Source organism: Clupea harengus, chromosome 21, assembly GCF_900700415.2.
Source record: "Clupea harengus chromosome 21, Ch_v2.0.2, whole genome shotgun sequence".
Lineage (NCBI taxonomy): Eukaryota > Metazoa > Chordata > Actinopteri > Clupeiformes > Clupeidae > Clupea > Clupea harengus.
In genome coordinates, this window is record NC_045172.1 from 19,201,562 (window position 1) to 19,217,499 (window position 15,938).

Consider the following 15,938-nt stretch of genomic DNA (forward strand, 5'->3'; position numbering starts at 1 on the left):
GCATAATTTTCCCACTATTAAACAGACAGAACAAGCCCTTAGGCTCCCTAAATATATTTCAATAGTTAGTCTTGGCCAATACCATGATTGTCAAGCCACACAACCTATAGAAAATGTTTTCATACATATTTTAGAAATTGGATATAGATCGATTCTTAATTGGGAAACGTGTTTATGTAAAGAGCAGTGACAAAAAAAGACGTGTAAGAACTGCTTCTTAGCAGAGCATCAACGTGAAATAATTTAATTCTTAGAGCAGTCAAGTCAATTTCATCAAGTTGCGTCTGTGGGCATCGGGAGCAGATGGGTCTATTCGTCCCCGCTCTTGTGCGCCTACTAATGCTAGTCCTTCTGTTGAACGGCAAGTGCTGCCTCGCAGAGAGGTGAAGGGGGGAAAAATCCCTTAAGTACCCGTGACGGACTCGGCCGGGATCTAAACGTATTTTAATAGAAGATCCCAGTCCTGTGCAATTCATAGCTCCTCCTCGTTTAGTCAAAAGAGTTATGGTCGTGATTGTGGCTGAGAGCTGGCACAAAGGCTACATGTGGCGCTCTCTCATTATGTTCAACTTAGGCGCAACCCTCTGTAAAAACTGCGGGAAGTTCTGCTCCCCGTAGGCTGCCACGGCAGAATAATACAGACGTTGATGTCTCCAAAGGGATACCCTACCACGCTATTATATCCTCGTTGCTAACGAGGGGTTCATAAGCCTTTGATATAATCTGACTATAGAAATCCGTCTAAATCTCTGGGCGCTTAAAATAAATCCTATTGGAAACGGGTTTTCTTCACCTGCTCCAGCAGGCGAGGTTACGGGAAAAAACCGCGCGGGAGTGACATGCATATTAAAACGAGCCAAGTACAGCAGTTTCATTAGCACATTACCACTCCACTCACACGACATCGCGTGAGGAAAACACTCAAGTAGTATTTTAAATAAAACCATGTATTGAGTGGATGCGTAAGAGCTACTTTGATCTGAACAGACATATTGGATCATTAGACACAGAGGAGACAACTCTTCTTATTGGATAGGAAACCCCGTCTGAAACTGATCTAAATCACAGAAACACATGGAAATGCATGCCGTGCCATTACAATGCAACAACATAAAGTGACCACTGTTCTAGAAATGTGCCAAGTGAAGTGATACACACATCTTGGCTGGTGAGTGACACCCTGGATTGAACTACCTTGTTCTGAATGAAATCCCCTAATACAGACTGAGGAAGATAAACAGAAGTGATAAAATGTACAGTAAAATCAGGAAGTGGATTTTGGTGCCAAGTTCCTTGCTTCAAGGAATTTCTAAATAGGCTTAAAGGCCCCCTTTCCCTTTCAAAGCAGGGATTGGTCACACTTGATCTCATTTGCATGTGGCTCTCTATAAACCACCCCGCCACTGCAGATCTCTCCAGTTGCGTTAAAGGTTTGAAGACGAGAGCACCAACGTGTGCGCGCCAGGCATTCACTTGTATCTGAGGTTCAGAAAGAACAGTGCCAATGAGACTACGGCAAATTTAAACCAACAAGTTCCTTTGTTTTAATTAGAGCGTGTATCTTATAGAAGCTCAGCTGAGTTAAATCACCGATATGGGTGGCACGCGAAACTCTTTCTTCTCCTGGCACCGGAGGATGTTCATTTTCACCTTCACGTGCGCTCTGGCTTTTCTGCCAGCAATTATCGATGGAAGGACCATGAAATACCAAACCTATGAAGAAGACGCCCCAGGTACGATCATCGGCAACCTGGCCAAGGACATGTCTGTCAGTCTGTCACTGGGGGGCAAGGCAAATTTCAGGATGATGAAACAGTTCAATTCTTCTTTTATCAGACTGAGAGAGTATGATGGACAACTAACTATCGGCGAGAGAATCGACAGAGAAAAAATCTGTAAGCATTCTCTTCAGTGCCTCATTGCTTTCGACGTTGTTAGTTTTTCTAAAGAACAGTTCAAATTAATACATGTCGAAGTGGAGGTGAAAGACATCAATGACAACTCTCCCGAGTTCTCCCGGAGAGAATCTACCCTTGAAATCTCAGAAAATACAGCAGTGGCCACCCGAATCCCCCTTGATGTGGCTGTAGACGAGGACGTGGGCACAAACTATATTCAGAACTACCAGATTTCAGTCAATAGTCACTTTACTATTGATGTTCTGAGCAGAGCGGATGGGGTTAAATATGCGGAGTTGGTTCTAATGAAAGAACTGGACAGGGAGACACAGGCATCCTATGCACTGGAGCTCGTCGCAGCCGACGGCGGAAACCCATCCAGGTCCGGTACCACCAGAATCAATGTCAAGGTGAAAGACTACAATGACAATAGCCCCGTATTCGACAGGAACAACTTCTCTGTCGATTTACCTGAGGACTCACCGGTCGGAACACTCCTTCTGGATCTAAACGCGGTTGACCCTGACGAGGGCTTAAATGGGGAAGTTGTGTACGGGTTTGGGAATCAAGTGCCCTCAGAAATCCGTCAACTTTTCAAAGTGGACCGAAAATCCGGGCGACTGACGCTCGAAAGCCCTATTGATTACGAGAGCAAGAAAACGTACGAGTTTGACGTCCAGGCGTCTGATTTAGGTCCAAATCCGAGCCCCACTATTTGTAAAATAATCATTCAGGTTCAGGACGTGAATGACAACGCGCCAGATATCAGTATTACCCCAATGACCTCTATCACAGCGGGCATTGCCTACATCACCGAGGCGGCTGCGAAGGACAGCTTTGTCGCTCTAATCAGCACCTCGGACAGAGACTCAGGGGCGAATGGCCAGGTTCACTGTACCTTGTACGGGCACGACCACTTCAAACTTCAGCAGGCTTACGAGGACAGCTACATGATTGTTACCACTTCACCGTTAGACAGAGAAAAGATCCCTGAATATAATTTGACAGTGGTGGCTGAAGACCTGGGCTCTCCGCCCTTCAGAACGATAACGCAGTACACAATCAGACTGAGCGACGAGAACGACAACGCCCCTGTCTTTAGCAAACCTGTGTATGAAGTAGCGGTCGTTGAAAACAATGCGCCTGGTGCCTACATCACAACTGTGGTGGCGAGGGACTTGGACCTGGCGCACAATGGCAAAGTGACCTACAAGCTGGCGGACTCATACATCATGGGATCACCGGTGTCGACATTTGTCTCCCTGGACCCCGCCACGGGTTCACTGTACGCGCTGCGAAGTTTCAACTATGAGGTCATCAAACAGCTAAGTCTGCGAGTCCAAGCGAGCGATGGGGGGTCGCCGCAACTCCACAGCACCGCGACCATCAACCTAAAAATAGTTGATCAGAATGACAACCCGCCGTCCATCACACAGCCCGTCCTCAATAACGGCTCCGCAGAAGTTCTACTGCCAAAAGATGCCCCTTCGGGTTATGTTATAACCCAGATAAGTGCCAGGGACGCTGACGAGGGCATCAATTCAGAGCTGGCGTACAAAATAACCTCCGGCGAAGTCTCATTGTTTTCCATCAACAAAGCCAGCGGAGAGATCTATTTGAATCGCGAGCTGAACTACGACGTCGACGAAAGCTTGCGAGTGACAGTCACAGTCAGTGACAACGGCAGACCTTCTTTGACTTCCACAGCCACAATACATTTCACCATAATAGCCGGAGCTCCCCCCAGCGACCGAACCATCTTCAGGCACAGCAGCGACGGGGAGTCCGGTGAATGGGACCTTTCAATTGTGATCATTGTCGTCCTGGCGGGGAGCTGCACCCTGCTAATGCTGGCCATAATTCTGATCGCCACCACCTGCAACAAACGTAAGACAGTAAAGAGAGGCCGCGATTTCGACCCCGATAAAGATGGCATGGCGAACCTGGAGGGTGGGAAGAATAACAGTGACCAGCTCATTCCCATCCACAGCGAGAACGTGTTTGACGTGCATCCCTATTCCAACAAGCCCTCTTTCGCGGGATCTCTGCAGACAGGCAGCGACACCTGCTCCAACTCTGAAGACGGCACAGAAACCACCTGCACCTACGAACCAGACAACAAAACCCACGGCGCCAAACTCGAGGTGAGTTAGTGTCCTCGTGACTTGTACAGAGACTATAGATGCTGTTTACTCAATTGTTTTGCGCTGAACACCTCATGTATTATATTTAACCTTCCTCTTTATCTCAGCAGGGGTATTCTACGCTGCCTGGTTACGGAAAAGAAACCCTCAGACCCATTACCATATGGAAAGGAAACTCTTTCACAACCATCTCAGCGCGAGATCCACAGTTTAGCGGGAAGGATAGTGGGAAAGGAGACAGCGATTTCAATGACAGCGACTCTGATGTCAGCGGGGATGGTCTCAAAAAGGACCAGACTAACGCCCAGAATGGTAAGCAAAGCTGATTCTTTTTAGGCACTAATATTTTACTACTGAACACAGGTATAGTGTTTTCGGTGTTGTTTAAAAAAGGAGCACGGAACGCTTAGAATTAACCCTTGTGTTTTCCTCACCAGGTTTGTGGGCATGCACTAGTGAATGCAAGATTCTCGGCCACTCCGATCGATGCTGGAGTCCTTCGGCTATCCGGGCGAATGGCAACTCGGCTCATGGACAGCACCTCTCTTCATTCGCCAAGACTGCCTCACTGCCCAGGGACACCCTGCGCAGAGATAACTACTATCAGGCGCAACTCCCCAAAACAACGGGTCTGCAGAGCGTCTATGAGAAAGTCTTGCACAGAGAATACGACTACATGTTGGTCACCCCTCCGAGACCCGCGAGGGTGCAAGAAATTAATGATATTACAATTCCTGTATATGCACCTACGACAACACGCTGTCCAACTAATGATGTCTGAAGCTTCTGTTTGCTCTTTCGTTATAAGTTAATTATATGTATTTGAAAACAGCCAGTTGCTGCAAATGTATGACAATATTATTGTTATTATTATTATTATTATTTCTCAGAGAAAATATATGGCAACATATAATATTTGTGTATTAAGAGTGCATTTTGATGTCAGTCCTCGTCAAATTTCGACTTATCCAATCAGTGGACTTTGTTGAACATACTGTGTATATTGAGATTTTGTAAATACAGAGTATATTTTTATAATAATATTGAAAAGAAGACAGACGGTGAATCCGAGAATATTTTATTTTAAAGGCATGTTTATTATTTAAAAGGCCCTGAAATAATTTTTTATGGTCGAAAAACCCTATGTATCAAGTTGATAACATTGTACGAATATATTTGAATGCCAAATGTGTTTCTCTTATTGCTCAAGTTTATATCACATACATTACAAATAAAACTGCTGAACATTATGCTGTTCTTGAGCCACGTCTCGTGTCCGAAACTTTTACTCTCTCAAATTAGTTTGTTCAAAAACAGTAGATGGCGCTGTTTCCAAACCAGAATTTACCCTTGCTATAGGACAAAAAGCCATAGATATATACTGGTCTTCTGCAGGCCAATTTTTCGCATTAAATCAAACATAGCATACTGTGAACATATTTCACCTTTTAAGAACTATAACATATGAATCTGTTCCAGCTGTCGTCTATCGCTAATCTCAACCTTTTGAGGTTAATAATAATTGAATGCAATCAGAACCGGGCATAGTTGTTTTGATAACGTTCAATGCTGATGTGCATGCGTCTGAATGCATACCTAGATGCATAGGAATCAAGCCTAGAACTGTTTTACACGGACAGCATATTGTAGTGTAGACATTGCGAGAAGCTCCTGACAGTCCGTCCCATTCCCGGTGTTGGAATGTTGCCATTGTAGGCCACACGTGTGACCTTTTACATGTTGGTTCGAGACATGACAACCAAGTCTAACATTCGGGCTCCAGGTAAAAAATGCATTGTCACTATAGACGATTCTTCTTAGAAATATCCCCATCGAAACTTCTCGAGTAGCTAGCTTTCTGTGCATTTGCATATATTCATCATTCGGCACGCTCATGGACTGAAAATATGGGTGCTCGTGACTTGTCAAGAAACTGTCTGTTAGTTGATGACATGCTTCTGCCACATCATGACGTCTTTCGCACTAAAATCCTGTCTAATAGCAGGGCAGTTCATTTTATAGGTTGGTTTCCGCAAAAGTCCATACTTATCATTGGCCACACACACACACACACACATACGAGTGACCTGCTACAGACCCATCACAACTGAACCAGAAGCCGTCATCTGATAGTCTGAAAACAAATACCTTACTTGGGACGGCCCAGTTAGGATCCAGGATAGCCTCCCAGCAGGTAATAGGCTGCAGCACACAAGCCATTCCTTCACTTCACATGCGTTTCCCCCCCTCTCTCTCCCCTTAACTTTTTTCTCCTTTCCAAGGCCTGACTGAGCACAAATAGGGTAGTTTTTCGGAGTAGAGGTCTCTACGCAGCCATGGCAGGGACGTCAGAGAAAATACCCATTGCTTTAGCTGGTCCAGAAGATTTACACCAATTTATGCCACCTGTAAGTAACGCTAACTTATTCGTTATTTCAGTGCGTAATGCACCTGACCACTTTGTTTTCGAGCCAAACTGGCGCTAATAGTAATGTCTTCTCCACAGAAAAAAAAAACTTGAAAGGAAGAGAGGAGGAATAACAAAGACCCTGACTGGCTTGAAAAAACCAACAGCCTTTAGACAGATTTTAATTTGAACTGATTCGCTTTGATCTAGTAAATGGCGTGCCATAGCCCGGCTATTGTCATTTTGATGTTGTGCCAGCTCACGTCCACTTCAGTTGTCATTATCTTGCACACACGATCTAGCATATCAAAAAGCTGCCCGTGTGCACCAATAATTCAATTTGTCAAACCGTTTCAATTTGCACAGGCATACACTGCGGTGACTGTCAAGCCCTCCAACTCTGGACGCCTGCTGAAAATCGGAGTTGCTGTGCTTATTGTCGGAGCGGCGCTACTTCTTTTTGGAGCCATAGGGGCTTTTTACTTCTGGAATGTCAACGACAAGCATGTAAGAACTTTTTTATTTAAAGTTTAACATTTTAAAGTACTGCAAAGTTGCTCTTACATTTTAGCCTTACAGTCAGGTTAACACTAATCTTTAGGCTCTGCAAGAGCTTTTGCAGTAGCCTATGTGGTCTACCCGAAGCCCCAGGGTCGAGAGGTGTGCCAAAAGATGGAGCGTTTGGGGCAGAATAAAGTTGGCTACATAGTTCATATGCCTATATAAGCTACTAGTTCACTAGTTTTCTACCACAAGCTGTGGTTGTTTTTATTTTAAAATCAAGTTACCTTAAATATTTGTGATAAACCTATTATACCTGCCTGTTACCTATCATTGTCTATCTATTTTCCCCTCCTATCAGTCCTATATGGATAGTTAACCTTTGTTGAAGGTGATATAAAACCTCACTATTGAGGATATTGTGTGAGGGGGTTAGGGGGGTAATTGTGAATAAAGGAATGCATAGTTTTGATAGCAAAACTGGAGAACATGTAAAATTACTTGAAACCAGATGACTGAATTCATTGCAGACTAACTATGTAACTTTAAGAAATGATGTTTCAAACTAGAACTTAAATTGGAGGCAAGTCTGTTAGTCTTTGGTATGTTAAATTCCTGTCTGCAGAGATATTCCTGCTGGATGTTTTCCCTGGTCTCCAGGGTGATGAATATTCAAACTCCAAGTGTGAAACATGATATGGCTGATTAGGGTTGGTCTGCTACACCGATCATAACAGCCAGTCACACATGCAAATGTGAAACCCTCTTTTTAAATCACAAGGTGAAAGGAAATACAAATATTAAAAAAAGAAGCTAAGAGACAAATGTCTGACATAGCTCTGACTTGTGAAATTCCTTGTAGGTGTACAGCGTCCATTACAGCATGAGCATCAACGGAAAGGTGGAGGAGGGGTCAATGGAGATCGACCCTGTGAATAACCTGGAGAGGTTCCGCAGCGGGAGCGGAAGTGACGAGGCTATGGAGGTCCACGACTTTCACATTGTAAGTCACCGCCTCTGTCCTTGAGCCGCTTGTTGAAATGCCCGTGTAGTTGAAGTCATGTATCTGAGGGATGGCCTGGCCTAAAAAGAGTCACGGTTAAGAGAGAAGATTTATCTGTGTCTAGGAGGTCATAATGGATCCCTGCTTGATCAGAGCCACAGCCATTTTGAGGTTATCTGTTACTTGGGATTGGTACCTCATTTCCCCCCCCGAATCCCATTTAAATGAATGCATTATTTAAAAAGGATCGATTATGCTTTTCCAGTATTTCCCCTTTTCTTACGTGTGTGATATAGCTACGTGTGTGATATAGCTTTCTGTGCACGTAAACGTATGATTACCATCACTGTCACTGGCATAGCTAACGGTGATTCTTGCGTTGCCACATAACAACTCTTTTTGAGAAATAGCCCACACATTGTTTGTGTTTCTTGGCACCTTTCGCTGACAGGGCATCACTGGCATCCGCTTCGCCGGTGGAGAGAAGTGCTACATCAAGACTCAAGCCAAAGGTCAGCTTCCAGACGTGGAGAGCTTGAACAAGGACTCATTGATGTTCGACTTGGTAGGTTGTTCCACAACTCACACAGATTTTGTTACCTTTTCCTGAACAGTCATTTTTGGCATACCAGAAGTGTATACCGTCTTGCTTGTGCCTCATTTCTCTTTCCCCCTCACAGTGTAGGCTACAGTGGTGTGTTGTATTGTATGGAAAGACAAACATGAATAAGAAAATTGATATTGATGGAGATAATTTGCATATACTGTTAATTACTTAAGAATGTATGAATCATGTGCTTATGAAATGGCTTTTCTGTGCATGTGTGTAACTTAGAATAGTAGGTGCCACTTAGTCTGCATATGTACAAGAGCATGTTTAGACCAGAGGTGATAAGAAGGTTCGAACTGTGCTTCTTCCGACCTTGCAAAACTTCCATCCTTGCCTCGGACGTGAGAAATCCACCACGTGATTATCCCTGCTGAACGCTCAACTTCTGTCTATATAAACCTTGTGCGATGTGTTTATCATTGCTTCACTTTCAGCCTTGTGCCGACTGCAATTGTTGTTTGTCTAATAAATATACTTATATGCAGCTCCGGAGTCCTGAGGTAACTAGGGTGAATTTTCACCTATCAGATATAGCTTCCACTAAGCCTTGATTCAGAACAACCTGATTGCTACTCCTCAATTCACATTATCATGTGTTATCCTGGACCGATTAAATGACTGTTCATTTGGACCTAAAATCCATCATAGGATGTTCTGAATAGGTTTTTAATGTTTATATCCTCACACAATCCTAATCAATTACAGACAGCAACCCCTGCTTGTCAGATTGTCTATTGTGTTCATGTTGAAATATCCTCCACAAAAATCAAACTGAAGTGATAGATGCATCTCTTTTGTGTTTCTGTTTAAATATTCTCCACAACACCTTACTGAAGTGATAGATGCTTCTCTTTTGTGTTCCTGTGGAAATATCCTCCACAACACCTTACTGAAGTGACAGCCTGTGCATGTGTCCTCTGCTTTTGGCCCGCGTTCAGTCTCTTTTAGACCCACGTTTACTGCCTGAGGTACTTCTTCCCAGCCCGCGCTCTCTTCCCCCTCATAGGGTGCACTGCCTCAGCCAACTCTCCAAATTAGACAGTTAATGCTTCCCCAGCAGCCAGCTGTGGCGTTCTCTCTCTCTCTCTCTCTCTCTCTCTCTCTCTCTCTCTCTCTCTCTCTCTCTCACCCCGCGTGTTTTCACAACAACATTTTTTTTTCCATAATAGCGGCAGTCGCCGCCGCCGCCGCCACTGCAATGGCAAAGTTGGCCGTATCCAAATTCCTCCCCCAGCACGCATCCATTTTGAAGTGATTGCATGCAAATGGCCGTGTGAATATTCATGTGTTGTGCGCGCGAGCTGCAGCGAGCAGATAAGGGTGGTCCTGTCAGCGGCGGCGGCAGCAGCCTCGCAGCACTTTCCTTTTCCCGCTCCGCGCGAGTGGCGGAGAGGAAAGTGGGAAATGGATGAATGCTCTCATTGTGAATTGACTGGCGTCGTGAGAATGAGTGCTCACAAAAGCATGTCCACCCCAAACAATATGTATGCTGCGTGCGTGTATTTATAGTCACGCATACATACATTGACAGCCTGTGTACACGTGGTGTGCACAGAGCCGTTTGCATATGCATTGAGCAGATGTTGTCGTGGTACATGGTATTTCGTGTGGCACAAACAACGATTACATCCAGGCAATTTTCTGCTAGCCAGCCTGAAACAGTTTTATGAGGTGACATTTGTTTTTTAGGAGCCTATTTTCACATTCCCACTCCATTTAACCTCTATGCATTAGTTCAGGACAAGAACTCCCTACTAATATAGAGTATAGTGGGGTGCTCTTGAGAGGCAGGCCCAGGAAAGGGAAATGTGTCCTCCTGCCAAGAATGTATTTAACAGTGCACTTCATTCTCCCAGGAAGATGAGATCATGCCAGCCAAGTTTGAGGAGGAGTCTCTGATCTGGGTGGCCTCCGAGCAGCCCCTGAAGGACAGCGGCTTCCTGAGCACCAAGATCCTGGACCTCTGCGGTGACCTGCCAATCTTCTGGCTCCGCCCCACCTACCCAAATGGTACCCTGTCACCCTTTTTTTTATATACTTTTTAAATAGTAGAAAGATTTTGAAGGTTAAAAACCTTCTACAGATTAAAACCTAAAACCTCCAAACTTTTCTGGCTATGTGACAAAGCGCTCTAGGAGTCCTTGTATTCCAGTTGATAAAATTGACTTCCGTGTCTGTTATCCCCCTTCCTTTTGGGTTTAAAACTGCCAATTATCTGAAGCCTCAAGAGACTCCAGCAAGGCACAAGTTCTGTGTCAGCCCAGGTGGTAGATGACTAGCCTGTAAGAATTGATTGCTCTCAGTTGCATTCGATTGACGAGTTGCTCAGAGTGAATTACCAAGGCTCTGAGTGGGTGCATCATGGGGCACAAAATGGGCACAGGAGGGTTCGGATTTCTTCTGAATAATGGCTTAAATGATTGGATAGGTGGGCAGAAGAAGAAGAGAGCCCTCCCACGCGCCAGGCGACAGGTGGTGGGACCCGAGGATGAGGAGCTGGTCGAGGAGCCATCCTTTAACCCTGAGAACCCTTACCACGTGAGTGTCACATCTTCAGAGAATACACACTTTCCCAGCATCTCCTTACTGTGTGTCAGTTCCTCTTCCCTCGTCGGCACGATAACATGATTGAGGATGATTTATGCGCATAATCATAAATAATGAATAAGCCAGAGGTCTCGCTACAAACACTTTACTAAACACAAGTAATCCATACATATAAAAGATCTGTGGGATCATTAGGGTAGTCCTCTGCCTTTAAATAGCACCCACATGTCCCCTTTGCAGACGAAGTGTATTAACATGCATGTATTTCAACAGACATTTGGGAACTGCATAATATTGGTACACCTGAGAGCACTAATCTGTATCTTATTTTGCAGGCCTGAATACCATTAAGGCCTTCCTGTCACTCACGTTCTCTGCTAACACACACATCATATATCATATACACCGGGGTGAATATAAAGGTTACACAGACATGGTTCAGTATTGAAATAAATCAGGAGTTCAGTTGCTGTTCAAGAGGGGTATCCGTTTATATGTATTGTCGTTTCAAATCAAAGTCTCCCCTAGCCTCAGGTCATGCGTAGGATCATGTCTGTCGGTCCACTGGTTGACATCTCCCATTTGAAATCCCTCCGCATGATGCTCAAGTTCCCCTCTCTCTCTCTCTCTCTCTCTCTCTCTCTCCACTGACAGCTGCCTCGGTGCAAGAAAGCCAGTGAAATTGAAATCTGACTAGTTCATACTGTTGTATGTTAACTAATTGATGGTGTGTGAGCGGGGCTGCCAGAGCAGCTGACTGAAGTACTTATGCAGCACTTGCTTTAGCTCTGCAGTGGCTGAATCGTCAGATTGGTTTCGTCGGCGAGAGAGAGAGAACAGATACTCTTCCAGTGGTGCTGAGTGACTGCCGTTTGACAGAGCGCTTTTCTCGTCAGATCAGAATCATTCAGATCCAAGGGAGAACAAAGGACTGGCCGTCTTTGCATCCATTTAATACAATTTAAGGGCCGATGATGAGATTTATTAAGCAGCCTTCTTCACAAACACCTGTCTCCTCCTCCTCGTGTGGCAGTTGTGTGCCTTTCATCCTCCCGTGCTGGCTCTCTGAAGAGGAGTCTGACAAAGCAGAGCGATCCCAACTGAAGGAAAGCAAACGACAGCAGAGCCTTCTTCTAGTTCTACACCACTATTGCACTACGCAAGCAAAGCCCCTTGATTTTTTTAAGGGATTTTAAAGGATGAAGCACATGTGTGCATGGGTTCAGGGCACATCAGTGGTTGGCAACCGCATGCTGACACCAAGGGAGTACATCTCCAAATTTAGCGTGGTTCCTTAATATTCATTAAAGTGTTGCATGGGTGTTTGGGTAAACTGTATTTTAAGGAAATGTAATGGCTGTTGTTTGTTGTTAATGGCGTGTGAAGGATTACAATGACTGCTTTTATCTGGCGGTATCTGAATGTGAAACTTTAGCCGAGGCTCTGGGACGTCCAGCACCGGACCGGGCCGGGCCGGGCCGTGGTGTCTGCCTGCCTGCCTCAGTGGCACAGAGCAGCGCGGGCAGCTGTGAGAAGGAGAACAGATGTGGGGTCAGTCAGAGAGGCCGTGCCTGTCACCCCGTCTATTCCCATGGGCCCCCTTTCAAGAGCGCGCTGCACAGCACAGCACAGAGCTCCATTCAGCCATTCACCTTCCCACAGCCTTTGTGTTTGCATTGCCCTGCAAACCCCCCTCTCCCTGCACCCCCGTATCCCCCCCACACACCCACCTTCCCAATTCCCTTCACCCCCCCACATCTTATCCCCATCCCCGAACTAAACCAAAGCATACCCCCTTTCCCTAAAATCCCTCAACCCCTTCCGGAGCCTCCAATCCCTTCTTAATCCCTGCGCCCGCCCGTCCCCTTTAGAAAGAGGAGGGGAAGAGAAGGAGGAAAAACTGGGACACGTACATATTTGCTTGTGTGTGTGTGTGTGTGTGTGTGTGTGTGTGTGTGTGTGTCTGTGTGTGTGTGAAATCATGGCCAGTTAGAGCCCTGGAGGGCCAGATGTTGTGGCTGGATCCGGGAGAGAGAGGAGAGGTGTGGGAGAGATCTGACGTTATCTCTGGAAGGAGAACAGGAAACTGTGAAAGCCCACATGGCTTACTTCTAAAGGGATTCAAACGGGGGAAAATAGATGCCCCAATATTAAGGGAAATGCTATTTTAGTTTTAATACGTCTATTTATCTACATGTTTGTTTTCAGGGATATTAGGATATTGTGCTCCTATAGTACAACTGGTAGAGCAAGGTGCGAACACTGCCAAGGTCATGGACTCCATATACTCCAGAGCATCCATACTAACTAAAATAGTATGACTTTGACCTTGGATAAAAGTGACTAAAAATGTAACATTGGTCTTAATTTTGGCCAGTATTTCTGCACACTGGGCACTAAACCCATGACCTTGCTGTTTGCACCTAGCTCTCCCAGTTCATCTAAAGCAACAGACATTATTAACGTAACGTTTGACGTCAACCTCTGCCTCTCCGCCTTTGCAGCGTGGCACAGAGGAGGAGGGCACCATGACCTTTGACCCGATGCTGGACCACACGGGCGTGTGCTGCACCGAGTGCCGCAGGAGCTACACCCAGTGCCAGCGCATCTGCGAGCCCCTGGGCGGCTTCCACCCCTGGCCCTACCACTACCGCGGCTGCAGAGTGGCGTGCCGCGTCATCATGCCCTGCCGCTGGTGGGTGGGACGCATCCTGGGCATCCTCTAAGGCCCTGGCACCGAGTGGGGCAGGGCCGCATGCCAGAGGGTACGGCCAGTAAGAGGTTATTTTAAGCTAGAGTGTGTTTTGTAGAGTTCTCTCACCACCTTGTGCAGACTCTGGCATTGAAGCAACACATTTTCTTTTCTTTTTTGTGAGTTGGGATCCGTACAGTCCTTGTGTCTCTTAATGATTCAGCAGGGATTGGAATGGAAGTGAATGACAGATATAACTTTTCAAAGCAAGGTAACGCTGCATCATAGTCAGTGGATAAGGACTTATTTTTCAGTCATAAATCTTACTTATCCTTGGAAATCTGGAGTGAGCATCTTATTTGGGCTTTTCATGAAGACAATATTCAATATTCTGTTCCTTCTTTCAAGGTGAAAACAAAAGTATCAGCTTGTATTTATGAAAGTATCTTTCCATGGAAAATTGTATTTCAAAATTCAATGTGTTGTATGTTCTTTATGTAAATACATGTGCAATTTCTCATTGTCATTGGCCTTCTACCAGCAGAGGTAAAGCATCTCCTGCATTCCTGTATTTAAAATATGCTCTCTGTCTTGGAAACCATAGATATTCCAACATATTCCTTCAGATCTAATGTGAGAGAAAGAGAATCCAACGCTGTCTTTGTATGACATGATATGCATTAAAGTGCCTTTTAAAAATGCAGCGGCAAACAATAAAGTTCTTGATTTTTTAAGTTGATGCATTATGCATTTCTGTTAAATGCTCTATTTTGCATTAATCTTCTGAGCGCTTGATGGCCTCTAATACGTCTGGGCAGGGATCACAGAGGGTTAAAATGCGGAGCAGCACACTTCACATCTCTCCACAGCCTTGGTCTGAGATTTTACCCATAATGCAAATGGAGGGGGGCTTCTTTTGATGTTGCCAGGGAGCTTTAAGCGGGGAGAAAAGACTGTTAAAACGCAGGCCGCAAAACTTGCCTTTTGATCAGTGCCCGAGATGAAACGCATGTGGAGAATTTAACACTTAACCTACTATCAAAGGCCCCTCTGAGCTGTTTTCCACCAAATTCATGAATGTTTATGCGATATCTGACAGTCCTGAAGAGCACAGAGTCGCACCCACTCAGCGCTCAGCCTGCCTTTAAGTGCTGTTCCTCCCTTATAGGCGACAAACAGGGGAAACAAAGTGACACTTTACTCCTGCTTCGTTTTTTTTGCGGCGTATGGAAGTGTGTTATGATACAAGGTTAAAACTTTGTATGCAGTCACAGTGTTCAACAACTTTAATACCTAATTGTGCTCTAGAATCCATGCCTGGACGTTTCATGAGCAAGGCCTGCCTTTTGTGTACACCTTCAGACAACGCTCACTATTAAATACATTATTGCATAAGAAAAGGTGAAAGCAAACTGTATTGAATTACATTGAAGTGAAATACACCTTCAGTTTAGACTTGTATTAGACTGTATTTTATAGCTTCACCGGTTAGAGACTAACTAATGACTTTGGCAGAAAATACTAAGGTTAATGAAGAAAAAGAGCCAAAAGATTGGAACCAAGAAAAAAAATATTTATTTACACTTTATTCTGTTTTAACTCTGGACAATCCCCAAAGCATGTCATAAAAGTGATGGAAAAGCCTCCTTGACTAGATCTCCAGAGATGGCCAATGTGCTTAGGGTTGCAAATTAAAAGGAGAGAGAACAGTGAGTGCCAAAGGAAGTTTACAAAAAAAAAAGAAAGAAAGAAAAATACTTTACAATTCCGGTCTTCCTCGTTCAAACTTTCTATTTTCACGGTGAACACTAAAGAGAACATTGTTTCATATAAATGTACACTATATCCAATCAGAAAGACTAGTTTTTTTAAAAACATGCCAAGTAGAATGAAAAAATGAACGAATGAATGAATGAATGAATGAATGAATGAATGAATGAGTGAATGAAAGAATGAGTGAGTGACTGAAGAGAACGATGGCAGCCCAGCTCTCCCTACGGAGCTACGAGCCGGACGTACGGACAAAATGGAGGCAGGGGTGCGGCCACAGGTTTGACAAGCGGATGGCAGGAGTGCTGAAAGTCCTCCCTTCTCCTTCTCCTTCTCCTTCTCCTTCTGCTTCTCCTTCTCCTTCTC

General features: G+C 44.9%; 3 protein-coding genes across 5 annotated transcripts in view; 2 read left to right on the forward strand and 1 right to left on the reverse strand.

Annotated features, from left to right (window-relative positions):
- Positions 1–1,431: 1,431 nt before the first annotated feature.
- Positions 1,432–5,308, forward strand: LOC105911965 (protocadherin-8). Of its 2 annotated transcripts, none has more exons than XM_012840872.2 (3): positions 1,432–4,042; positions 4,150–4,354; positions 4,480–5,308. In XM_012840872.2, exons 1-3 carry the CDS (start codon positions 1,595–1,597, stop codon positions 4,821–4,823), a joined length of 2,997 nt encoding a protein of 998 aa, XP_012696326.1. In that variant the 5' UTR covers positions 1,432–1,594; the 3' UTR covers positions 4,824–5,308. The 2 variants fall into 2 exon arrangements, with proteins under 2 accessions (XP_012696326.1, XP_031414748.1); XM_031558888.1 differs by having other exon boundaries at positions 4,153–4,354.
- Positions 5,309–6,069: 761 nt separating this feature from the next.
- On the forward strand, positions 6,070–14,505 carry LOC105911967 (chondromodulin). Its single transcript, XM_012840875.3, has 7 exons — positions 6,070–6,450; positions 6,816–6,956; positions 7,813–7,953; positions 8,405–8,518; positions 10,420–10,573; positions 10,992–11,101; positions 13,615–14,505. Exons 1-7 carry the CDS (start codon positions 6,379–6,381, stop codon positions 13,834–13,836), a joined length of 954 nt encoding a protein of 317 aa, XP_012696329.1. The 5' UTR covers positions 6,070–6,378; the 3' UTR covers positions 13,837–14,505.
- Positions 14,506–15,354: 849 nt separating this feature from the next.
- The window catches only part of sugt1 (SGT1 homolog, MIS12 kinetochore complex assembly cochaperone), a 28,387-nt gene continuing 27,803 nt past the window's right edge, over positions 15,355–15,938 (reverse strand). For both annotated transcript variants that reach the window (XM_031558900.2, XM_031558901.2), the window contains exon 13: positions 15,355–15,938. This exon is cut by the window's right edge and continues 244 nt beyond it. The gene's annotated coding sequence lies outside the window, so the exon portion shown is untranslated.

What these genes read in the sequence shown, in the direction of transcription:
- LOC105911965 (XM_012840872.2), top strand. Translation starts at nt 1,595, where the DNA reads ATGGGTGGCACGCGAAACTCTTTCTTCTCCTGGCACCGGAGGATGTTC. An exon ending in CCCACGGCGCCAAACTCGAG is followed by an intron (nt 4,043 to 4,149) that starts GTGAGTTAGTGT and finishes TCTTTATCTCAG; the next exon opens with CAGGGGTATTCTACGCTGCC. An exon ending in CCAGACTAACGCCCAGAATG is followed by an intron (nt 4,355 to 4,479) that starts GTAAGCAAAGCT and finishes TTTCCTCACCAG; the next exon opens with GTTTGTGGGCATGCACTAGT.
- LOC105911967 (XM_012840875.3), top strand. Translation starts at nt 6,379, where the DNA reads ATGGCAGGGACGTCAGAGAAAATACCCATTGCTTTAGCTGGTCCAGAA. An exon ending in ACTCATTGATGTTCGACTTG is followed by an intron (nt 8,519 to 10,419) that starts GTAGGTTGTTCC and finishes TCATTCTCCCAG; the next exon opens with GAAGATGAGATCATGCCAGC. An exon ending in CCGCCCCACCTACCCAAATG is followed by an intron (nt 10,574 to 10,991) that starts GTACCCTGTCAC and finishes ATGATTGGATAG; the next exon opens with GTGGGCAGAAGAAGAAGAGA.